This window comes from Gobio gobio (genome assembly GCF_949357685.1).
Source record: "Gobio gobio genome assembly, chromosome: 17".
Classification (NCBI taxonomy): domain Eukaryota; kingdom Metazoa; phylum Chordata; class Actinopteri; order Cypriniformes; family Gobionidae; genus Gobio; species Gobio gobio.
Genome location: NC_137110.1, coordinates 21,146,286 through 21,173,669, shown reverse-complemented (window position 1 = coordinate 21,173,669; position 27,384 = coordinate 21,146,286). Strand labels below are relative to the sequence as shown.

At 38.2% G+C, this 27,384-nt stretch overlaps 1 protein-coding gene across 1 annotated transcript in view; it reads right to left on the bottom strand.

Moving 5' to 3' along the window:
- Nucleotides 1-27,384, bottom strand: part of cachd1 (cache domain containing 1) — a 94,220-nt gene that overhangs the window by 55,310 nt on the left and 11,526 nt on the right. The window contains exon 2 of the mRNA XM_079840801.1: nucleotides 2,978-3,040. Coding sequence (XP_079696927.1) covers nucleotides 2,978-3,040 — 63 coding nt within the window. The remainder of the gene's footprint in view (nucleotides 1-2,977; nucleotides 3,041-27,384) is intronic.

The window sequence follows — 27,384 nt, the reverse complement described above, 5'->3', positions numbered from 1 at the left end:
AGAGAAGTGTTCCGCGGTCAGATCATGTTGATATTTTTGAAAAAGAAATATGTAGAGTCATTGAAGAGTAGTTGGTTACATTTTATCTTTTGTTAAATATTGTTTGTTTATTAAACTGAGAGTAGTAGCAGGTTCAGCCAGTTTATTCAAACTGAAGAAATGTTGGTTGCACTTTATTTTTTATATTAATATTGTATTTGTATTATTTTAATGTTGAAAAACAACAGCAAAAGTAACAGGTACACCTACTATTAATTAAACCTGAAGAGAAGTTAGTTGCACTTTATTTTTGATATTAATATTGTAATATTATTATGTTGGATAACAAAAGCAGAAGTAGCAGGTTAACCTACTGTTGAAATGTTGGTTGCACTTACTGTGCTTTTATTGAAAATGTATTGAATATTGAAAATGAGAGCAGAAAAGGTTAACTTCCTGTTAATTCAACCTAAACTGTTGGTTGCACTTTATTCAAATAAAATTTGAATGCATTTGCCATTAATTGTTGTTTACTTGTTTGTTTATATCCATAATAAATGGATATGGATACCTGATTCCCTTACAAGAAACAACAGGAATCTAGGAAACTTCACCTGCACTGACCAGTATCCAGATATTTATTTCAGTCACACAATTTTTGGCTAAAAAGTTACTGAATCGATTTCAAGTCACTGAATCGTTTCGGATCGTATCGTTCTAAATGAACCAAAATCGTCCTTGAATCGTATCGACAACCTCAAATCGTGATACGAATCGAATCGTTGTTAAAACGAATCGTTACACCCCTAGTAGCTAGTATTACATTCATCCACACAGATCATTGTAATGATTAGCATTATCTTGGTCTATGCTCTAACATCGAACCTGGTCTGTCCTAACACTGAAAGACGGAACCAAAATCTAGCGCTGCAACAATTGCTAATGGGAGAAATAAAAAAAAGAGAACTTACAGTGGGGGCACACTGGGGGGCCAATCAGTTTTCAGGGGGGGCAAGTGCCCCCATGGCCCCTCCCCTTTATACGCCCCTGAATACCCATGTATTACTATTGAGACCAGGATGACTTGACAGAATTTCATCAGCGGAAAAGGTGTTTCAACTTGTACCTCTTAAATATAACACTTCTGAAACTAGGCCTACTTAGTCGGCAACACAAGTAATCATTTTAATTCTTCGTCTGCATGTTCCATTTCAATGTGAGCACACCATGTGCCAATTAATGAGGGACAACAAAACAGCATTATAGCATGTCAAAGCCTGAGTCACTTCATAATCAAACACCTTCAGGTCTCTATTGCCTCAGCAGGCAGAACGGTTTATCAGCGTCTCCCCCAAAAACCCTGTTTGGCAATTAGCTGTCGAGGTGTCAGTAGAAAAACCTGCCAGCGATCGGCTTAATCTCTCACCAGCAGCCGGTAAATAGCTGCAGGTGAGAGAGAGAGACAGCGTACAGGAATAATTCACACAAAAGGGCTTCTCTTGGCACAGAAACCTAAGTGAAGAGTAACAACCTGTCCGTTCTTGCTCAGGGCGTGTGTGTCGCTGGGAAACACATTTGGAGGGTACGCACGCAGTTGCTGCCACTCATGCTGATATGTTTTGAGGCTGGTCAGAACAGTGTATTAACATTGAAAGCTCTTTATGCCTTAGAGCAAAAACAGAAGCTGGAGTACGCATGAGGGAGAGGCCCATGGCAAGAATAAATCACACTAGCACATGACAGGCCTACTGTCTTATAACTGACTGAGGATAGAAATGCATTCCCATAGTTTCAGATTGAAAAGTTATTTTGCCCTAAATTATTCTCTCTTTTGTTCAGGCTATTATTATGATACCTGTACAACACACATGCTCATAATGTACATACACCTCACCGAATAATACATTATAAACTAAATCAAAACATTTAAAAAAAATCATAATAGTATTTAATTTGAGAGCCTACATAACGTGCATTCCAAACATGTTCTCATGAAATGCGTATATACACAAATTCTATTTATCGTGCAATTTATACGCCAAAATTAGTTTTTATGTGCATATCATTTGCATTGTCACCTCATTGGGTAGATTTAGTATGTGCATAACACGCTTGTGTAGGTTTAGTGGTGTGGGTTACATGCATATAACACGTTATAAAGTGTGTATAAATCGCACAATAAATTCAATTCGTATTTTCAGGATACGCATTTTCATGAGATCAGGCTAGTATTCCACAAGATAAAATGACAATTAACAAGTTATTGATGCTCTAGGAGGCAACATGCACAATATTAAGAAACCAAGGATATGTACACTTTTGAACAGGATCAATTATGTCAATTCTGTTATTTTTTGTGTCTTGTGGAATATAGCTCTATAGTAATAAAAAGAAATGACAGGTTCATGCAAGGGGTGTATAAACTTATAAGCAACAGAGTATGAATGCATAACAAAAATGGCTTAATTTTGAGAAATATTGTTGCATAAGTTAGAAACTTCAGTTTTTTTATATCTTTCCTTTATGTAACCATTTTACAGTGTGTACTCTAACAAAATATGACAATCTCAGCGTTAAACAATTCCATTATAAAAATAGACATTACACAATGTGTGTAATGCACATGCATAATTTTAATATTGTGTTTTGTTAAATATTATACATATTTATTTACAGACAGACATATTTGAAATTGTACAAGCCCCTTGCCTTTTTGCTGCAGTTTTAAAATGGTTTCTAATTTGAGAGTTTTGATCGTGGGCCAAATGCATTGATGTTAGGAAGAGCTAAAGGATGAGCCATCTCATTTCTCCAGAGCTTGTTAGGGAGGGACACGGTGCAGTCAATAGAGGTTGGAATTAGTGTTGCAGCAGTCGAAAGCACAAAGATGGCTTCAAAGACAGCCACACAGCAACTGTATAATTTTAATGGGTGTCCTTTGCCCCTCTAGACCACACACACACACATACACAATATCAATGAAAGTTGTGTAACTCACCTGCTGCACCTCTGTTTCACCATTTGAAGTTTTCTCCGTGTACACAAAGGAGTTGAAGATTCTCTATATGGGAAAAAAAGAGAGAACAGTTGCTGAAAGGTGACAAATAAAAGTCAGGAGTACCTAGACTGAAACACATGGGAGAAAATGGCAATTTATCCATAGTCACCAGAATTTTTGGCTAAACACATCAACATTCATCCAAATAACTGCATTTCAGTGTTCAGGAGTGATGCTACATTTTCCTGTACTTTTTCCCAACATACACGGCACAACAAAACACTGTTTTACATTGTACAGCAAACACAACTTTACAGCAAAGTGAGCTAAATTTAAACTCTTTTCAAAAGCCTGTTTTGTTCTAGTGAATCAGTTTATTTGAATGAATCATTTTAAACAATTCACTGATTCAGTAAGGGAACTGGATGCATAGGGGGGTGGTGGCCAAAACAAAAACTCATTTAAATAATTTATGTAAATTATACCAATTATGACTTTTTAAAACTGAGATTACACACCCGGTCATTCCTTTGGTGGCAAAATTCCTAGAAAAAGAGAATTTTCACAGAACTCAAAAGTTTCTGGTGAATTTCTCAAAGCGTTTCAAGTTTAAGTTAGTACCGTTTACCTAAATGTACCGTTGCATCGACTGGTTTTGCCAAGATGATGCTCATTGATGCTCATCATTAGATAAACATCTTTAGCCAACAATTACATTACACACAGCACAAAAGCCCAGCAAACATTTGCTTAAATAGGACCGCAGATGTTTTGTGTAAGCTTCCCAATTCCCAGCTAAATGAGACATGGAAGATTAAATCTGTGTCTACACCTTACTATTGTAAACCATCAAAAATAGCCAACAGCTCAAAAGTTCCTCGCAATGACGATATTTGCTCTTTGCGCGCCTCATTACCATGGCAATCCTGACAAGCAATATCTCTGTGGAATGTGTCAAAACAATGTGATTGATTCCCACTGGAACCAAAAATCACTTGCCATCAGGAGGACTGATGATTCTTAACACTTAAGAAGAGAAGCAACTCTTTTGGTCGCTGTGTAATGTGTCTGAGAAGTAGTCTGAGGTCAGGGTGGTCACCCACATTAAAGATGATGAAACGGCACATGTCCGCACTCACCTAAGCCCTGGAATTTCATCACGAGCGCATGTTTATAAAAAGCAAAACAAACTGTGGGTGATGTATGGATGAGCCCCACCTTTGTGAATAAAGCTCCAGACACAGAAGCTGTGGAAAACTAAGTGAAAGAAGAAACTTGTCATTTCAGACCCTTCTTGTAAAATAAACACAGGCACAAACACAAATAGCACATCGGGCACCAGCAGAGGTCTTTCCCCGGTGTGGTGGGCTTGTTTTTCGAACCGCCCGATGGCTTTCACAGCTTTGCCCAGGCCAAAGAGGAATTTCGCAGCTTGTAACTTGAGAACCCTCTCAACAAACGTGAAACTCTTGAGAGGAAGGTCTTTGAGGTAAGAAAAGTGATTTAAAAAAACACAGGGCTATTATTATGGTTCCAACATTTCACCTAAACAAAGATCCCTTGCAGTCAATTCACCAAACGATGACTATATTTTGTAAATGAGTAGACTATATTACAACTCTGTTATGAATATGTATCTTAAATTACACACTGTCATATTCACAAGCAGTCAATAAATACACTAATATAAGTCTCATAAAGTGAAGTATACATCACAGTAACGGCTCCCGGTTAATTTGGAATCTGACATACCTGAATAAATTAAAATTGCGGTTTAATGAAGGAGTCAATAAAGACTCTAAATTATTCACAAGTGAGTTTGATTCAAACCGCTAACTCACAAGCACATTCTAAACATTCCAAACCTTTTTGTGTCCAAGGCCCCCGATTGAGGGCCCCATGACTTTTCTAGTTGTTTGTGGTTTTCTTGATAAGGATTAAGGATTTTTTTAAATGTTTTTCCAAATTCTACCTGATAAAATATATAGAACTTGGCATAACTACAAAAACATATATTCATAAAAAATTGCCCATAGAGGATTTTATTCATTTTTACGCTAATTTTTCAGGTCCAGCAATTAAAATTAGGCTATATCATATGTCCAGTTTTCCAACACTCTGGGAATCCTGGTTCTTTCTTAATGTGGTGAATTAAAATAAGAAATATTTAGACCATTTCAAGTCATTTTAAGGCTGCCCCACTTCAGAACTACTGATTTATGAAGATAAAATCTGATAAATTTATGACACACGTCACCACTGATGAGCAGAATTTAAAATGTTAACACTTTACAATGTTCCATTAGTTATCCATTAAAAAAAAACATTTACTAACAATGAGTAATACATTTGTTACAGTATGTATTAATCTTTGTTAAAGGCCCAATATGTAAGATCTTTGGATTAAAATATCCAAAAAACACTAGAACAATGTTATTTTGTTGACTTGTGTACGTACTCACATTATCCCAAATGTTTCCAAGAATATTTAAATCCAGAGAAAGAAGCAATTTTAACCAGGACACGGACTGTGTCTGTGCGTCGCCTATAAATGACATCATACCCCAGACATTTCCTGGTTTATTTTGTAGAAACAATGAAAACACCAAAGACAGGTGTGCAACTGTTTGGATATATTCGTCGACAGAAAACGAATCATTAGCCACGTTTACATGCGCACTTTTTTGTCATTCCGATTAAAATCATTCCGATTGAAAGATTCGGTGGACTGTTATCTAATCCGATCTGGTGTTTACATGTGCTGACTTTCAGTAGGAATCATTTTGTGACATGCGCACACAGTTTGTCTGCCGCCTCAGATTCGTAACGTTAGTATCGTGGATCAATAGTTCTGTGTTGGTAATTTTTATATTTATTTATTTTTCTGTGGCCGGACATGCAGTAGTTTAACCTAATTTATGTCCTATACAATGGCTATTTCAACATCTATGAATGAAAAGCATTCAAGACGTGTTCAGCATCATTACTAATACTAAACATAGATATTTCAGATGATTAAGGAAAGATACCATAATCTCAAAGGTATAAATATTAACAAAAGTAATTAAAGTAGACTGTGGGTAATGTTACTTAACCAATTTGAAGCAGTTGTTGAACTTTTTTTTTATATCTAACTTACGAGAAACAGAGAAATGTCGACACGTCCTAGCTCCAGCATCTTGAATGTTCCCCGTTGAAATGGCAACTCTCAACGGCCACCAGGACTTATACAGTTTTATAAAAGCTATTATTATTTGTCGTAAGTGTAAGAATCACCTCAGAAAAATATTTTTTTTTTCTGTCAGGCGCAGTTGAAGCCTAGGACAAACGCTGTCAAGATGAGATGTAATCTGAGATGTCACAGATGTCTGTGTCATTATTCCAACATCATGTTCATAACATGTTACGAAATAAAAAGCTTAATACCTCAGAAAAATGAACTTTCCTCTCTTGTCAACCTGGTGTGAGCGCGGCGCGCACTCTTCAGTTGAGGAGGCGCGCGCTGTATATCACGTCACAGAAAGACGTACACTCAAAGTAATCGGATCAGGTCGTTTACATGGTGGAATTTTTCGTTTGATCGGTTCATGAAAAGGTTTATCCCACCTCTCTCAAACCGATTACAATTTCATTCGGTTTGGCCATTTTTATTCCGATTGAGGTGTTTATATGGAGCATTTTCATTCGGATTGGACTTTTAAACCGATTACAGTGCTCCATGTAAACGCACCTACTGTTACATACACAGGTTAGTCTTATTGTTTAAATCTAGTTTTCTTGATTTACCATGAGTACCATGTTTTACCATGCCTAATATCGATCTAGCTTACTGCAGTGTGCAACAAGTGTCTCATAGTAGTCGCCGAAAAGTGGAAGCGGTCATCTGCGGTACAATAAAAGCTCCATAAAAAAAAAGGTATAAAAATCCAGGTGTCACCAAGCTACGCCTTTGTTTTGAATAAGTGACCTCTAGTGGCGAAAAATTACATATTGTGGCTTTAATGCTAGTAAATAAAAATACAACTGTTCAATGCTGGTTCCTGTTAGCTCATGTCCATTAAATAATATTAACAGATACAACATTTAATTTTAATATAAACAAATTAACATTAAATAAGATTAATAAATGCCTGAAATATATTTTTATTGTTAGTTGAATTTAACTAATGCAGTTAACTAATGTTAACAAATGAAACCTTATTGTAAAGTGTTACCATTTTAATTATTGTTGGAATTGTTCATTGCATCACATCTGCAACCACTTTAGTCTTGGTCTGTAGCTCTGCAACAACAGAAAGCAGCTCTGCCATCAGCAATAAACAGTGCTTGAACTTAGCAAATCAACAGGACTCATCAAGCCCTCTCCAAGTTTGGACTATAAACCATCTAATCCTCACAGACAAGTTGACATTAGAATGAATGACAAGCTATAGGATTGTAAGCAATAACATACTGGCGTTCAACTGAGTGGGGACAAAGAGGCCTATGTGCAGCTGCTTTGGCTCAGAATTTGGTGTCCAGGGCGGTTATTAATCTTGTCAACCCCAGGGTTAATCTTGACTGCAGTTGAATAGATGTCTGGAATGACTGAACCTCATGCTGTCTTTGATCCAGGCTTGTCAAGGCCCCGGCACTCCCTTCAACAGAGGCACGGCAAGAGAGATTGACTAAAACCAAGCCCTCCGCAGGGTGGTTTATTATATCAAGATTGCCATCTCCATCTTCCCTAATAGCGGCCACTTAAGAATTACTGCCTCCACCTAAAGAATGCAAAACCCATAAGTCACTTCCATATTTCAATACACAAACAGAAAAGTGCTGCATCATTCTCAGCATACCTTATAGTAGTTGCACAAAGCTAATGGGCACAGATGAGCTTATTGGATTTTAACTGCATGGGTGTCTTCCGTAAAGTTTCCAGACGTTGGTTGGGGAAACAGCTGACAAGGTGTGGGAGCGGAATAACACCGGAGCCGTGGCGTTGATGCTCGACAGCATTTCCATTAAAATGGTGCGATGGAGGGGGATAAACCTATTAGCAATTCAGTCATCTTCAAAGGCCAGAGCCCATCCAGCTAATCCTCATTAATTTGGGATTGTACAAGGGAGTGAAAGGGTTTGCTCACACAACGCAATGAGCAGAAAAGGTGCCCTAATCCTCTCTTTAGGCCTACAAGGTCTATATCATTGGACCGACCCTCCCTTAACACTTCTACAACTGCAGAAAAGGTGTAGGTTAAAGAGCAGCTATGTGTTTAGCTTCTATGTTTTCACTCTATTTACTATAAATCAACGTGAATTGCCTTTTTGCAGCCCATTTTTACTTCCGTAAACAAGATAATGAATGACAAAAATATAGGCCAGGGCTTCATCTTCAACTCATTGGATAATGAAAAGTGGGTGTTACATATCACAATGAATGAGAGTTTGCAAAAACAATGCCTAAACAAATATTTTGTCTATTGGCTAACACTATCAAGCGATGCCATTTGATAAGAAATTTTATTTCAGGAGCAAATTTGTTACATTTTCATTAAAAATGATCTGAATTTTTTTTTAATGCATTTTTATTTCAAGTTGACTTCAAGATAGTTCCTCAGTCATGAGGGAGGATAAATTATGTGAAATAATGGTTTGGAACAACATGAGAGTGAGTAAATTATATCAATTTCATGATATAATATGATAATATCATTTTTGGGTGAACTATCACCAGGGGTGTAGTTTGTGGGGTGGATGGGTGGAGGAGGTAACCCCCCCCCCAATAACCAAAACCAGTAAGTACAACCAGAGTACAGAGATCAACTGAATGGATTCGAAAACGATAAAACTCAACTATTTAAAGGGTTACTTCAGCGATTTAGCATTAAGCTTTGTATCAGTAGAAACCCGGTAGTATATTTGAATTATCGTACTTTGCCCCCTCATGTCCCCCTGAGACAAGAGAGAATTATGCATTTTATTTCTGGAAAAAAAAAAATTTGTCCAGAAGCTATAGACTACAGCCAGTAGAATGAGCTAGTTTCGCGTGTTTTCAACCCGCCCATAGGGGTGGGATCTAACTCACAGAAGGTAAATGCGCACGGCCGCTGCTGCTCGGCTCGGCCATTAATAACGGAGCGGTGCAGAGCAAAGTAAGTGTTTCAAATTTTCAATGAATTCCTATGAAAGTTAAGCTTCCATAGGCATGATCTGATAACGCGCCGAGAATGACTGCCGCTCTTACCACAGCTCTGCTCAGCTCTTCGCTCTGGTGATGAATGAAATCTGACTCCTGCTGCGTTTGCGTCGTGACTTTCGTTCGGCTCACTCACACTTTATTGAAAATACACGTTCAGTTTTAAATTGTAGTGTCTGTTCTCTAACTGAACAAAATTATTGTATTACTAAAAACGACGGTGGGGGAGGTGATAATTCAAAAATAATTTCACATTTCTACTACATAAATGACACAGTTTAAATACACATTCATCTTCCCAGCGCTGAAGTACCCCTTTAAATCTAGGGGAATTGGAAAAAGAAACCCTAACCCTATTTTCAAAAAAAGTGGAGTGTTCCTTTAACTAGGCTATTACTTTTTTGCAGCTGTTATCAATGCATGTGTGAATGATACCACAAAAGAACATGCTGCAAAAACAAACAAACCAGCAAACTAATACATTAATAAAATAAAAAAAATATTTTATTTTTTAATTTTTTTTATTAAATTTAAAAACAAAACTACGCCCTTGACTATCAATATTGCTTCTATCAAAAACAAATGTCATCTGAAGCACATTCCTGACTGCAAATCCATCCACACAATTTGACAATAAAAAAAAAACCCAGGTAGACAAGATTGAATGTCATTAACATTCCAACAGCAAAACATGCAGTTTTACCTCATATGACACATCGTAAAACTCAAGCGCTTTAAACAGGTACAAGCCAATTCCAATGTTTATATTGCAATATGTCAGAAAAATATTTTAAAAAAATTGTATGCTCAAATGTCCCAATAAATTCATCACAAACTTAATTTATCTCACTTGTCATTTTCTTTTTCAATTATTCATCTTGACAGTTTCTATTTTTGCTGCATGTACTGAGAATTGCTTTCAAATAAATGTGTGTTTTATGAGAGTAACTGACAATCTGATTTGAAATCCCCTATTTCCTCACTGCAGCTGACAACACCTAGTTGCTGCGGCAGCGACAGGGGAAACTGGGTACAAACAGAGAAGATGAAAGGCCAGACAACAGAAGCCAGTCTGGGATGCTATTGCGATTTCCTGCCGCAGGTACCCCACTCCCCCCACTCCCCCCACTCAAACTCTCAGAAGCAATGTGCTCATTGCACTACAAAGGCTTCTGCTCTAGAATGAGGCATCCTTCCCTGCCCTCTGATGTGATTTTTCTCTATCTACCTCTCACTCGCTCCCAGTTTCTAAGGACGAGCCAGAAACAAGGCAGCATTCTGCATCTGTGCCTGAATATGCAGAAATGCTTAGTATACACGCTGACATGAACCTAAAGCAATATAATATAATGAATATAACATTAAAATCAGAGAAATCAACACTTTCTTGGGGGACCATGCCCCCCGAACCCCACCTAATTAGCTCAAATTTAAGATCTCACTGGTTTTAAAACCCCTTAAGGCAGTTGTATATGCTCAAAAGTTGTTTCTGTTTCTGGTAACATATTTGCTTTGACCTCATATCATGGAGTTAAAGCATTTATGCTGTTAATATGGTTGCAGCCTGGAATATTTATATAAAGGCCTACTTAATATTAAAATTGAATATTCCCACAGTAATATACTCATTGTATCTCTGTGCTTGCTTAGAAGATTTTGTTTTAAAAAAAATACTAATTATTTCTGTAGTCGAAAACGTTGTGGCACCAAGATCGGCTACTAGGGGGGCCCTTGGGTTTGTTATAGCCCCAGGGCCCTACGTGATCTTAATCCGGGTAATGCAGTCAGAGCTGGAGATTGACTACCATGTAAAATTTGACTGTTATAAAATTTGTATAAACACAGAGAGTGCACATGAGAGTTGTTTCTGCATGGAATGCCGCTATGAGTTAGACAAATTTTTTCCCCCACTCATAGTTTAATATTAATTTGTCTGTCTAACGAGTGTGTTGTAGGTCTGTGTTTTTTGGCTGTCTCCCCTCTTCCCACCCTCTACAGCTTTAAGTGCCCATTTCTTCAGTCTTTTTCAAATCTGAGGTGTGAATGGCCAGTGCTAAAACAGGGGGGTTTCATGACTTAGCCAGAGGCCACCAGAGGTCACTTATTCAAAACAAAGGTGTAGCTTGATGATGCGGTGAATGAGCGTGGAATCATGGGAGTTGTAGTCTTGACTCTTCACCTCCACAGCCGATGGAATCGAGCAGAAGTTATGTTAATGAGAGAATGTATTAAAGTTAAACGTTACGGTGGTATGAAGCAGGACACGTCGAGAGCCCTTGGGAGTGAATGCTAATGAGAGGGCGCGAAACTCCGGTCTCAGAACTTTTATTATACTTATTCTGCAGTCTGCCGCTTCCGCTCTTTTTGGTTGCATATGTGGGGTAACGCAGTGCTGTTTTACATGGTTAAAACAATCATACTAACGTAATAATCCTACTAATAAGGTTACTCTGTGCGTTCGCTCGGTGGCTTGTATGAGAGACTTGTGGCACTTTGCAGTAATCCAGATTGACATTAGAATATCATAATAAAAAAAGATGACTAAATGACTGTTGCTAAATGACATGCAATTCATTTTAAAATATATTGTATGATGAAGAAAGCTCTCTCAGATTATGCTATGTTAGCCACTTCACAAAATAGTGTTGTCTGAGGCATGGTAAACTACTCGCGGTGAATCAAGAAAACCAGCGATTCATACAATAAGACTAACTGTGTTGCACGCTGTATAACACTGATTAGTTTTCTGTTGATAAATGTATATCCAAACAGTTTCTCGTTTGTCTAATACCTTTCTGGGCCTTGAAAGTGATAATTAAATAGCTGTCTATGGAGGGGTCAGAGAGCTCTCGGATTTCATCAAAAATATCTTCATTTGTGTTCCGAAGATGAATGAAGGTCTGACGGGTTTAGAACAAAATGAGGGTGAGTAATTAATGACAGAATTTTCATTTTTGGGTGAACTAACCCTTTTAGAATTTAAGGATTACATCCTTCAAAAGATATTCAATATTTATACTGATATTTATGTAGTTGCTCTAAAATAGGATGATTTTGTTCAATAAAAGGAATAATATAATTTCAGCCAAACCGCCATTTTTGCATTTGGATTTAAAATATAACTAGTGAAAACAAATATTGATTATATGTTTATCATTATGAATTATTGAATAGAAACAGACAGTTAGACAGTTAATCACGGTGTAATGATATTCAAACCAAACCAAAAAAACGCGATAAACCACCCACGGTTTGAACCGCGATCCTCTCATGTTCAACCGAACGTGCCCCCACTTTCATGTCCTGTCAGCCGTTATACTGTTCGTAGCGCACACACTTCAACTGCATGCGCAAACACGGCAGCGCACGCTGTATATCACTTCATATATTAAGCGCAAGAGAAATTACGATCATGCAACATAAGTCATGAAATAAAAGTAAAGTACTAGGGATGGGCGATATGGCTGAAAACTGTATCACGATATAAGTGTTTCATATCGGTCGATATCGATAATTATTGATATTTTTATGACCTATTTAAAATAAGGACCAGGAGAATTTTTTTACATTTAAACATTTTTATTTTAAACTTAACCTTCCTCTGATTATAATCCCCTCAGTTATAAAGGCAGAAATGTCAACACAACCATGGAAGACACTCAAATAATTAAAATTTCAACACAAGTCTAAAATCACAATGAACACTTAAAGGGTTAGTTCACCCAAAAATGAAAATTCTGTCATTAATTACTTACCCTCATGTCGTTCGACACCCGTCAGACCTCCGTTCATCTCAAGACCCTTAAAAGGTACTAAAGACGTCGTTACAAAGTCCATCTCACTACAGTGGTTCTAAAATAACTTTATGAATCGGCGAGAATAGTTTTTGTGCGCAAAAAAACCCTAAATAACGACTTAAATAGTGATGACGATTTCAAAACACAGCCTCATGAAGCTTCGAAGCGTTGTGGATTAAATAATGGATATTTTTCTTACACAAACGCATCGATTCGCTTCAGAAGGTCTTTATTAACACCCCAGAGCCGCGTGGAGCAGTTATTTGATGGGCAGATGCACTTTTTATGGACTTCAAAAACAGAGCAACTATGAATCCAATTCTAATGCTTGGATTAGCCTGGACTTTTGTAATATAACTCAGATTTTATTCGTCTGAAAGAAGAATGTCATATACACCTAGGATGACTTGAGGGTGAGTAAATTAGGGGCTAATTTTCATTTTTGGGTGAACTATCCCTTTAAAAGGCACAATGTGTCAAAAATGTATTATCTATGTTGTTGCATACATTTTTTCAGCCTGTAATCTTGCTTTGAAAAAAAAAGGGTTTAACAGATACTGAAGTGTGGCTGACATGTTTCACATTAGCAGTGAATATACTGAAGTGTGTGTGTTTGTGAGGGGGTTGGGTGGAAAATGAGTTCCACATGCGAGCATATAAGGGTGGACTACATTTATAATCTCACATAGTTATCAGGTTAATGGAGCATAAGTTGTTTTAATGGTTCTTTAATACCAAAACTTATCTGACCATCAGAACTGAAGTAATGACACTCTGTAAAGCTGGAGCAAAAATTACTTCGGTTTCCACAGTTGCGCATTACTAGCACAGACAAAACATTGCATTCATACACTTTCAAGGTCTTGGACCATGTGTAGTTCATAGGGGTGTAACGGTACACAAAACTGACGGTTCGGTACGTACCTCGGTTTTGAAGTCACGGTTCGGTACGGATTCGGTACAGCAGTTTTACAAAATTGCTTTTTATTAATTTTTATTCAACAGTGGTTTAATGAAAAAAAATTGTGTCTGTCCTTAAATTAATTCAGTTATAACTAAACGTTTCTTAAAGATAATGCTGTAAACTATATAGGGAGCCCTTACTTACATATTGCTATTAAAGATTAACAACAGAGCCCAAACTATAAGCCTAAATTCAGTTGCTATTTATTTTTAGATATAATAATCAACACTCATAAGCTTCACATAAGGCAGTTTTTGCAGTAACTTCTAAATCGAATTATTATAATTTTTTCTCCAATTTTTTGTTGAAATATAATCATTTAGTGGCTGTAATTTTAATGACAGGTTTATTTAAACATACATTAAATAAACAAGACATCACTAACAGGCTAAGTAGTATATAATGAATATATATAGGCTAATATAATGAATATATAGGCTAATATAGTGCATGTATTCAGTGAAAGAGTTAATCTCTCTAACGTTAGTGAGCTAACAGCTGTGGACACTGACTTCTGAGGTAAACGTGATTTTACACGACATTGTTTACCAGCTGTTTTATTGTCTTTCCGCGGTTGAATCACAGATGGAGTGATTACACAACATATGATACGTTTCAGTAAGTTGTAATGTATCCTCAACAAGATATTAATTTATATTTATTCTCTTCCTGATCGCGACGCGTTCACTCGCGCGGCGCGCACTGCCGCTTGAAGTTGAACTGATACGCGTCTATCAGTCACGTAACATTAAAGAGCATTAAAATGCATTTATCGTTTGAATTTCGTGATAAAATGGACTGAATACTCAATATGTTCGTGTGGGAACTAGGATTGAAGTGTGTTCCGCGCTTTAAACAAGCCGACTGTTAACTGTTAAAGATTGCATTCATAACCGTTCGGTACACGCGTGCACCGAACCGAGAGCCTAGTACCGAAACGGTTCAATACGAATACGTGTACCGTTACACCCCTAGTAGTTCAGCCTAAGTCTGATGACTGTCTGGGATGATGTCTTTAGGGGAAAAAAGTGTGGTATTAATAAAACACAAACTCTTAACACATCCAGCATCAATATACAGTGAAAAAGGGGATATACATCGAGCCTCACTCAACTTACAACGTGTAGATAAATCACCTGCAGAGATAACACACCCTTACGCCTGTGTGTTCTTGATCTGCTTTGGGTTGAACTTGTTTCAGGCCGCCCCTCCACCGAGAGAGAGACTGAGTGTCGGTGGAGGGGCCGACAGAGCCTGGGGTCCTACAATAACAAAACCTCTTTGTGCAAACACTGAGGGGCCCGTTGAGAGACCGGGTCACGGAGCGGATTCTCTCGCAGATCTCTAACTCGCGGCAGCCCTGTTTTTTTTCTTCTCAGTCCAGCAGACAGGATATAATGGTTTCCACATGTGAAGGGGGCCCAAAAACAATGACAACAGTTGAGAGGCCGAGTGTTTTATTACCTTGAATTTCTGCGTACAGCCATTGCTGAAGGCTTACAAGATCCAATATGCACAGCAAAAAAAGTAAACTTAGTATAAAATGTTTAAGTCATAAACTATAGAAAAGAAAGAATAATTGACGTGTTGTCACTACGTCTTACATTTGTGGATAACATAACTGACTTCAAATCTAAACATTTGCTGTTGTAAATTATGATGAAAAGAAAGTTAGGTAATATAGTTGGCAAGAAATTGCAAGTGACATGAGAAGCATCAGTAAAAAAAAATTGAAAATGATAAAAACACTGTATAACACCGTTTTCCATCAAAGGTGTTTATGAATTTTTAGCCAGCCATTATAAATTCCAGCAATTGTTGCATATTAAAAACGTATAAATTGAATGAAAAATATTAAACATTGTGGTGGGGTCAGTGAAAATATTAGCAGGGCCAGGGAAAGTATACATTTACACAACAGCATTAAAAATGCTTATGGTTTAGTATTGTTTTTATGAAAATAAGGATTGAAAAGTGTAGGCTACATCAAACTAACTGAGACCTTCATTGGTTTAAGTAAAAAACTGAAAACAACATCAAAACAACTGAAGTCTTTAGCGCGGAGCAGCATTCAGTAGACAAATTATCCCCTTTGCTACAAGTTGAAAAGAAATAAGAAAGTGCTTGCACATTAGGTTCAAATGTAGTTAATAATCTTATTAGCACCATGGCAACATACAGAGAGAGAGAGAGAAGAGGAAGACTTTTAGAATCTTCTGGTTACAAATTGGGCAGCAGGCACTTCTGCTTCTAAAAGCTGTGAAGGTAAACATGTGAGAGACTCCAAGTCTGTAATCTTTCCTCTCGTGGGGTGTTAAAATTTAGGAGATGAGCGGTGCTTGTTTGTTAGTGAGTGGTGAAGTCAGAGCTTCAAAAGCTTAGCATAATTCACAACTCGCTGGAAAAACATAAAAGGGGGAGGAAGAGGGAGAAAAGATTGAGGAAAAAAAAAAAAAGGTCTTGGAGTCCACATCCCTGTCTGACATTCCCGGAGCTCATCCATCTATGAGGGACGATGGAGACACCGCTTCATTTCCTGCTACACTGTCAGGGTCGGCCTAGAACCAGATCCCCATCAGATGAAGTTTCCATTCCATTTCCATTATAAGGTTTTTTTTCACCCAAAAAATTATAATTCTGTCATGAAATACTCACCCTCAAGTCGTTCCAAACCCGTAAGACACAAATTAAGATATTTTTAATGAAATCTGAGAGCTTTATGTCCTCCAAGTGGTAAAATACGTTTTTTGGGGGGATTTTTGCATACAAAGCACTCGCACCGCTTTATAAAATTGAGGTTAAACCACTGGATTACTTTAGTTATGTCTTTACTACCTTTCTGGGGCTTGAAAGTGGTAGTTGTAGCTAGCTGTCAATGGAGGGAAAGAAAGCTCTCAGATTTCATTTAAAAAAGATCTTCATTTGTGTTTCGAAGATGAACAAAAGTCTTGGGGTTTTGGAACTACATAAGGGTGAGTAATTAATGACAGAACTGTCATTTTTGGGTGAACTTACCCTTTAAAGTTTAAATAAATAAAATAATATCATAACAATGTTGCAAAGTGGTGTTACCAAAATGGCCACCACGTGAAGTAATACTGTGATATTGTTTGAAAAGCTACTATTTTTTTAAACAGCCTACTAACCAGACATAGTATTTACGATTATTAAGCATCACAGACGGTTCATCATTCACAAACCAAAAAACGAATTAATTATTTCATATTCAACAGCAAAATACTCAAATGGTTTGCCCAAACTTTTTGCAATGCAACGTTTCCAATCCACTGAAGATGAAAGTCCAACTTCAGGACTTCAAACCTGGGCCTTGTTAAACAGAAATACCATTTGACAACTAATAAAACTGCTTTATTGATGGATCAAAGTTAGTACATCAAAGTACTAAATGAGTTTCTTGGTAGCAAACCTGAACCAAAAAAACAAAACCTCCCATATGAAATCTTTCAGAAGTATTAATCCATAAAAGTCTGCAGGACCTACAACACATCCATACACATTCTCCATCTTGGGCTTTTAAATCACACACAGGTGCGATCAAATTGCAACAACAAGGAATTTTGTGCTGTGTTTTCAATTATCGTGCTACATGCGGCTTATGTTGCAAGTCCTGGACCGTGCGCTGGCTACCCTGGCACTCACGGTGGTGTAACTTTCCAACTTTCCAACCACCTCAACCAACAACGAACACAGATGGTCTGGGCAACGTCGGGCTTAGCTGCCCTCTGTGCCCATTCTCCTTTAACACTGCCAACACAGTCAGACACACACCAACAGATCTGGCACCTGTAGTCATAATTACACCCTTGTAATGTTCTTCATCTGAAGCTTTTGAACAGAGAACGTCTAAATATGAAGCAAGTGAGGTGAGAAAACCTCCAGGACTGGAGAGCAAACACTGACTAAACAAACAGCATGGTAGAAGACAGGATTTCTGCCGGGCTGAAGGACAAATGTCTTTTTCCACATAAAATAAGAAATTCAGATCAAACATCCAATAGAGTCAGTTTGAGTTTACGGGAACATGGCAATCAAACTGTGTCTGCAGGCTTGTGAAAGCCAACATTTCAGCACCGTCAAGCTTAAGCAAACAGACCTCTCCTTATAAACCAGCGATCTGCTTTTTTATTCAGAAAACGTAATTCTCATTGCTTTGATTGCATTAATTCAACCACATCACTCTGGAGAGCCAAACTGAACGAGAACATGTACAGCAGATCGAGGGTGGTCCTCTCGCTCTCTGTTTTTGCATTATATTAAAATGTGAGGTCACGTCTACATGCATTCTCTCGAGCTTGTTCCTCTGGACAAAAATTACTTTGAAGTCTTTCAGGACATTTATGTTAAGATACTTGGAAAAGCCTGTTTAATTCATTATCTGATACACATTCTTTAACACCTGAATCACCTCCAGTGGAAAGACTATCGATGTTCAAGAAGAGAAGCTAGTTAAGAAACAGAAAAGTAGAAACTATACATAGGAAACTATACATAGTAAATTTGTTTAAAAGTTTTAAAAAACTTTTTCAGTCTCTCCACTGAAAGTGTATTCCACCAAAACTTTGAGCTTCAAAAAATTCATAAAGAGAATGTAAAGGAATTCCAAGAATCATGCAGTTTAATTCAAGTCTTCTGTAATGACACAAACAATTAGGCTACATCGACATTAATCAGGATAAATTTGAAAACAGCGTTTTCCAAAAGTTTCTTGTCCACAGTGAAACGTCGGAAAACGCTAAATTCACCTTACTGTGTATGCGTTAAACTTCATAAAAGCTCACCGAGATGACAGACAGAACAAGACATCATCAGGTTATCACACAATTTTTCTGGCAGGTTAATTTTATTAAGCAAAATATCTAGGGCTGGTCCGAATACCATTTTTTGAGCTTCGAAACTTTAGTAGTAATCCACATTGAATATTCGAAGCTTCGGCGGGAAGGGGCTGAACATATTCTTCTCTCTAATAAAAGCAGGAATCTCGAGAAGCGGCGCACCTCACGCGGGCAGGGCTTATATGCTCAGAGAACGGACACGGACCTCGTGATACAAAACACACAGATCTGTTCCAGTTGATATATTATAGTAGTAAAAATCATTTTGTTCAGTTAGAGAACAGATTAACTACAATTTAAACTGAACCTGCTGCATTCGTTCACAGCCACTCAGAGCACAAGCACTGTAATGTGACGGTGAGGCAAAATGTTCTCGCCGTTACATCCATTACGTGTAAAAAGGCTAATACATTTTGGTTCTATTATTCTATTATCCACAATGTCAAACCAACGCAGCATAACCCAAAATGCAAGCTCAGGCACCCACTTCTTCCATATAAGCTCGTGCAGTTGTGCGCACACTACGACGCGAAGACAGCATTGTCAAATTTATCCACTTTGGAGAGTGTTTTCAAAAAGCTACGTTTTTGTTGACTTAAAGGTCCCATGGCATGAAATTTTCATTTTATGAGGTATTTCAACATTAATATGAGTTCCCCTAGCCTGAATATTGTCCCCAAGTGGATAGAAATGTTGATCGGTGTAAAACCGAGTTCTGGCTGTCTCTCTCTGCCTTTGAGAAAATGACAGGCCAGACGAGCCAATCCTGAAGTCTCCTGGTTTAACGTCCAAGCAGGAACGGTTACCTCCCTTTCCTCCGCCCAGAGAATCTGGCACGCCCATGCAAACGCTCCAGAGATCATTACTTGTGAACGAGTGAACGCTGGCAGTTTCTCAGTGTTTGGATGTACAAATGAAAACAGAAGTCTTTCTTCAGTTCCTTCTGATCTGTGATCATTGATTTCTTATGTGTAGCTGATTATTTATTATTCGTGCACACGCAGCGTCTTCTCTCTCTCCCGACAGAAAGGTGTTTTCTATCTTGTGAGTCAGTGTTTTTGTACGTCCTCGTCGCGTCTATCTGTTCTTAAATGTGCATACAGTCTTTTCTGCTCAACACCAGCAGAGTCACGTCTTTAGAGATAAACCTCACACACGCCGAAGCTCGGCCTTCAACATCCCCGACCTCCAGTACTGCATCTGGCCCACAGCGGAGGCACCAAACGCGGCGTGAGATTAAGCAGAAGGGGGGTAAGCGTGAGCATATCTGGGCTAGGCTAGCCAGCTTTCCCCACGATAAACTGGATTACATTCGATTACTGCTGTTGTGTCTTTGTTTGCGCTGTGTAACGTTACTCAATGCGCGTCACTGACGCTTATCATATGATTGGAACATATCTAGAAATAATGCTATACTCAACACTTACTAACTCGTTCATCTCGCTGTAATGGTAACTTACATTGCATGTGTTACAAAGTTGGTAGAATAATGATGAAGACGGACTTGGCGTGACTGGGACTCGTGTTTATTCAGAACTCTCAGATACAAACACAATAAACTCGCGCTGACAGACAGCGCTCTCATAACTCAGTAGTTACTATAAATAACTTTGTTAGCAATCACTCCGTCTCCGTGATGTCCGGTTCGCGAACGAATCATTCTTTTGAATTGGTTCTTTTTAGTGAACCGTGATGTCCGGTTCGCGAACGAATCATTCTTTTGAATCGGTTCTTTTTAGTGAACCGAACCAGTTCACCAAATCGGACTGAATCGTTCTAAACGGTTCGCGTCTCAAGTCAGCGCTGATCCATAATTTACTAAAGTTACTAACTTTCTGACATGAGTGACAGTCCCTCCGACTAGAAATAAACTAATAACCTGAAGTATATGCTAGTAACTACAACAGTTCACCCTGAACTGAGACATGCTGAGAACTGATGAGAAGTGAACTCAAGTCCATCCGTCTCTCTGGCCTCTCCATGCCTCGTTAAACCACGCCCCCCTCCGCTCATTTAAAATGCAAAGATGTCAGCCAATCACAACAGTGGGCGTTTTTACTGAAGTCTCACAGCAGACACGCCTCTTGAAGCAGGGCATTCAGCCACAGGGCAAACAGCAGTATAGAAAAAATGCCTTTTATTTCTAAATTATGACATTTTATGATGTAAAAATCATACCAACAATATAAGTACACCTCAGGAAACACTATAAAATAATAGAAAAATGCCATGCCATGGGACCTTTAAAACGCCATCTCAGTGTGGACGGAAAGCCAAAACGGAGAGAAAAATATATAGACCACATCAAATATGGTAAACAATAATCTAAACAGCTAGCCTCCGTCTCAGTCAACATATTCACCAGTCTGTTCAGTGACCATATTCATGTTGCACACAAAACTGGAAAGAACTCCTGAAAAATAACATGGCCAAATTAGATTGTCTACTATGCAACGTCCAAGAGTAAGGGTGCACAGATTTTAAGCAGTCTGTTGGGAAACAAAATTATGTTTTTATATTTGATATTCAATAGTTGTTCAAAGTTTGCCAGGTTTGTGGAGCCAAATCATACTCGGTTTACTTACTCAGGTGCTCAGTTTAAGGCACTTGTTAGCAAGAACACAAAAGGGTACTTTGATTTTCTTCATGCTATTTCAGTAATCCTGCTGTGATCTTTTGTTCCTGGCGTATACTATTTGACAATAAACATTTGCCCTCTATCCTGATGACCCAGAGTCGCTTGTCATATGGTGGTGACAGGGCCAGCAGACAGAGTGGCAGTGGCTCATAGGGGGACTTTTGTGGGGCTGTCACTTAAGAATGCACCATCTTTCGCTGGAACACTGACCAACACTACCTAGAATTACTGTTGTAATTCAGCCCAAAAGTTCTCAAGAACAGACCAAACACTGGGGACCTCTAAAGGTGTATTACATGGATATACAGCTCTGTTCTTCATCACTATAAGGTGGAAAAAACAGCATAGACCAGGATGAGTGAGTTTTTTGGTCTGTTTTCCCAAACGAAAACTTAAATGTGCATATTTACACCAGCATACAGATGACCTCAAAGCTAACACACATGGACTAGAACACCACAAATCTTTAATTCTTTTTCCATGAAACTTCTAAATTAAAACCCAACACAAGGCCTACAAGAGGAAGCACATTCCAATGATCAGGGAGAATCATTCCAGTCTGGGATCACTGCTTATCTCTGGTTATTCTCGGATCAGTAAGACAGAGCAGGATCCTGCTGCTCGCTTCAGTCCAGAGGACAAAGACTCTGTTGGCTGTCTGCCGGATGTGAACTCGTGGTGCGTGGTGAACACGCTCAGATGGACACAGGGGCTTGGTTACAGACAGCATCAGTGAGAGAGAGAGGGGCCTCTGATACCCACAGGCCTGCCTATAAGTCTATTACACTCTCATAAGGTACTTTGCTCCAAACCTTGACTTCAACATATGTCTAAGACACCAGGGCCTGAATTTCATTTTGGAAAATGGAGGGGGGGGATTTTTATTTGAGGGGGGAGTTCTTTTTTTTTTTATGTCAAATTACATTTCTCTCACCCTAAATGTTTGCTCACTTGTTGTATTTGTGTTATGATACAATAGGGTAATTGGGTAGTTTACACAACACAAGGAAGCTTGATTTCAATATTTGAATTAAATTTAAAAAAGTAGCACAAATAAATACAATAAGAGACGTTTTTGGTTAGGTCTAACACTAGTCAGAAATGCTACAGAATTGTTTTACTTAATTTACTTTAATAATGATTACTTTAAAGTAATCAAATGTAAAATAACACAGGATAGTATTTTAGTTGTATCAATTAAATACATAGGCTATTAATCCGGATTCCATACAATTAAAGCCCTCTTTTGTTGTTTTATCAACATTAATGACAGAAACATATAATGCTGCTGTCACTTTAAGAGCTAGAGCATGGATCCATTAAGGCCTGTACACACCGGGACTAATATCACGCGCGCTTATCGCCAGCGTTTTTCGTGACGTTTTTCGGCGTGTCTTGAGTGTTCACACCCAAGCGATTTTCACTTGCGATGCGCCGAGTGAACTTGCAAATTCAGTAGATAGCGTTCCGGGTACACAAGGTGGTGCTGCGCCACTTTACGCTTTTGACACTCGCTTGTCACACAGAAGAAGAAGAGAGACAGTATTTACGTGCTTGCCAAAACCATAGATATATTATGTCTATGGCCAAAACCCTTCAAACACTTTTTGCTAACTGGCAAGCAGCATTAGCAGCTCATCTTCTTCTTTGTCTACTTACTACTTCTTCGTCGTATCAATGTGTGCTCGGCAAGACCGTTTGGTGCTTGAGCGCCACCAAGTCTTGTTTTACTGTCACTTCAGCAGCTCCAGGCACGTGAACAAAAGTGCTGATCTCATTGGTCGGCCAGTTAACGCGCCACTTAAAAAAAAAAAACGAACCCGAGGCGTTTTTTTTTTTAAATTACGCTTTTACTGAGTGAGTGAGTGTGCACACTCACATTGGCGCCCTTTGTTTAGTCACAAGGCGTTAATCGTCTGCGATAAACGCGTGCGAAAATCGTCCCGGTGTGAACAGGCCTTTATACTTTTTTCATAATACTGTCACATGCCATGCGTTTCTCAACTGTTTATGTTTGTTTAAGATGGCTGTGCTTACGAGGATACTCACAAAGACGATTAAAGCGCTGTAATCTGCGGAAAAAGTAGAGCTGTTTGTGATGCGGCTCTACCCTATGAACGCAGAAAAAAACATCTCTCAGAAAGCACACGAGTACTGCCCGAAACGCAATAGTCTGGTATCACTGCCTGCAGCGCACTTGAAGCTTGCCTTGTGCAGATTCAATGTGGTGATGTTAAGCTCATTTTAAGAGAGAGATTTGCCGAATACGCCGAAATTCGAGCCCTGGACACTGCTTATTCTTGGTATTAACATTTATTTGGGGGGGATTTGGTCACAAGTGAACTAAAGATAGGTAAAAAATGTTGTGATGCAATCACTTAAACAACATTCTCAGGTAGTCAAAAATGTGACCACACTGTATTTGCAGTGCAAACACTAATCCACCCTGATGTGTCCTAGACAACAATGAAGGGCTGCCTACCAACCTGTCAATCATCCACTGTGCTAAAAGAAGGGCTGAAACTGTGTGTGCTTTTACAATTAGATTTAAATGTCATTAAAAAAACATTATATTATTATAAGATTACATCTTTTTTATTTTAGAAGTATGATATGTGCAATTAGGATGCCTTTTTAGGCAGGCAATTTCACTAAAATTACAATTCTATGATTTAAAACTCTCAAACCTGCTTGACAAGCCTAAAACTTTGGATGTGGGTGAATATTTGCATATTGACTATGGAAACGCTTAAAGCTTAACGTGGCAGTGGCAAAACATTTGACTACAGACGTAATAACTAGAAAACAACTTGTGGGGGAAACTGTACCTCATTTGCTGTCAATTATTTGTATAATACCTTAGTTTCAGTCAGGTTTGAACTTTGTATTGCATATGTTCATGGGAAATGGGTAAGGAAAAATAACACACTCACTTTGCATTCTCTGCCAACGACAAGCATTGAGAACGAGACATTTGAACCAGCACTTGAAATGTCATTGATGCGGTTTCTGTCAGATTATACACTGTGACATAGGGCTGTGCAATTAATCGAATTTCGGTTTCGATTTCGATTTTGCCTCCCAACGATCACCAAAATAGTACAATCGAGAAAAAACGATTATTTTGCCATGTTCAGTTTTGCAAGAACACTCTTATTTTGTCTTGCGTTCTGAATGAAACGCGCACGCGCTCATCCGCCCCTCCCGAAGCCACAAATCTCTCTCAGTTTGTGAGTCTCGTGACTCGTGTGCATATCATCCGCTGGAATTTAAAAACTCGGCGCGAGTAAAGATGGCAGAAGGAGGGCAGTTACAGCAGCGTTTGGTGAGCAAAAAAGGCAAAACCAACTCCGTTGTCTGGGAACAGTTTGGCTTCGAGGAATCAGACGACGAGCAGAAACATGCTACGTGCAAGATTTGCTACATGGTAGTGGCTGCAACGCAAGGGAACACCACGAATTTGTTTAACCACTTGAAAATTAAACAGAGTGACCTATGACAATCTAATAAAGAAACAAAAACTGACGAGAGCAGGGGTGCCGTGTAAACGTCCTTTTTTCCCCTCATATTTTTCAAATGATTCTCTCTTTGTAAACTTTGTTCAATGCATGCGAGTGCTGCCATATTTTCGAATATGACCAGTCGTTTTCACCGTCATCACCCAGGTTTAGTGCCAGAAGACGCGAATGAGAAGCCGCGCGCGCTGTGAGAAAATGTATCTCTGTGCGCTCATCCGAGAGCGCGCACACGTCTCTCAGCGCGCAAATATTGAGTTCTCTTTCAAGTCTTGCTCTTGAACGGACAAACTCACACAAAACGTATGTCAACATGTCCATCTTGATGAGTATTCTAGCATACATAGTCTGTATATGCCTTAAGTGAACTTTATACAGTCGACGCATATCCGATCATTAGGTCTTAAAGAGGCAGTAGCCTTTACTGCTGTCTGTTTAATGTCAAACAACAAAAGACAAGGACATCACTCAACGCTCTTGATTGAATAGCTTTTGTAAGTTTAATAGGATTAATCTTTAATTTATGCACTCAAATATGCAATGTTATTTTACATTTGACACATTTCTGTACCTGAAAACTAATGTTAGACGTACCTGAAAAGCATATCTAGCCGAACCATATTGTTGATCTTATTTATTTGTGGTTATCATTTTTATGTGAATACTTTTATACTTTGATTTGAATATATATTATTTATTTTAATAGTTCAAAAAGTACAACAAATGTTACAATTTCAATTGAATTGTTGAAAGGTGTATTTTTAATAAATACAACACATTCCCAAAGTCATGTGAAATAATCGTGTTACATAATCGTGATTTCAATATTGACCAAAATAATCGTGATTATGATTTTTTCCATAATCGAGCAGCCCTGCTGTGACACCATCGCAAGGCTAAAGTTTGGATGATCAAAGCCCAACAAATGGACAAATTTTTCCTTGTGCAAATACGCATTTGTGCACAACCTAAAGTCTCACACTAAAGAAAAACATGATCAACAAAGTCTTACAGCGAAGACAGTAAACACCCCAGGCAACTAAAGATATATTTGCTGTCAAATCATTGCTTACATTCCTTTGCAACTCCTCTCTAAATGATGACATTTCCACTGAGAAAGCTGCCAGGGCTAATTCAAATTGCAAAAAAAAAAAAAAAAGCCAACCTTGCCTCCTTTTCCCAAATCCAGCAATACACAGGCATACGGCACTAGGTTTTGGCACCATCCATAACGGTTTATGAAGTGAAGACATTGCAAACAAACAAACTCACCTAATCCTCCTTGAGGAACCCAAACAGACATGAAAATCAGATGAAAAATTTGGCAAATCCTCACTCAAACACAGCTGATGGTCTGATTCCGGTTTGCGGCATAGTAATCTCAATCATTGGAGCAAGTAAATCAAGACAATGAAGACATAAGACTGATATTAACAGATTTTAACCACAGAGACAGTGTCAGGTTGAAATTGACATACAAAAACGAAACAATACAAAGCAGCGAAAGCAAATCAATAGGAGCCAGTTGTTCAAAAGTAATCTGATCGGATTTCGGCTATCGTATTGGATCAAATCTTGAAAATCGGTTGTTCAAAAAAAAAAAAAAGGATTCTTAAATCAGATTAGATCACAAAATCCCCCCAAAGATTCTGAAGGTTCCAAAACTAAAAATCACCTAGCAACCATACATTCAAAAACCCTAGTAATAACACCAAATTTGGCACACATCAAGTCAAAACCAAATATCTATAGGTAAAATATATATTCAACTTTTTTTCCATGATTCCACAATTGTTTGATTAACTTTAATGAAACAGACAGCCTATAAATTAAGACCTACTGTACCGCACGGATGTTTTATAATGTTACACATCAGATGTTTTTCCACAACAGTTAACCAGACGTTAATTTAAGACATAATAGATAAATGTATGCGTGAATATTCGCCAAGAAAGATTTTTACTGTTATTATGTGTATGTGTGTATAACGGGATCCCACACTGTGAGAGCCATCATTGTGTGAACGTGTCAGATCTGTCAGTCAGCGCGAGCAAGATAGTTTTTCATGGACAAAAGAAAACGTACAAATAAAGATAATTTTATATGTTTAATTGCTATTTGGTGCATTGGGATCCCGACGAGGGCTTAAATTAACACATTTTTGTAAAAACCTCAAAATCAAAATGTTTCACTTGTTTTGCCTGTGGCTCGAAATTATCCCATGCGCATTCTGACTCCTTTTGCCAGCACGGGTCACATATTATATTTAATTTAAAGTGTTTTTTAATTACGGTTTGTAAACTACATTGGCACAATCATAAGAACAAACGCAAAATTTCTCGGGTGAACGCTACGTACAATTTTTCTGAAAGAGAAAACTTCTCTCCCCATCTCATATTTTTTTCCTCACCATGTTCCTTTAGGGGCTCCAAAAAGCACTAGTAATCCAGATTTGGTCATCT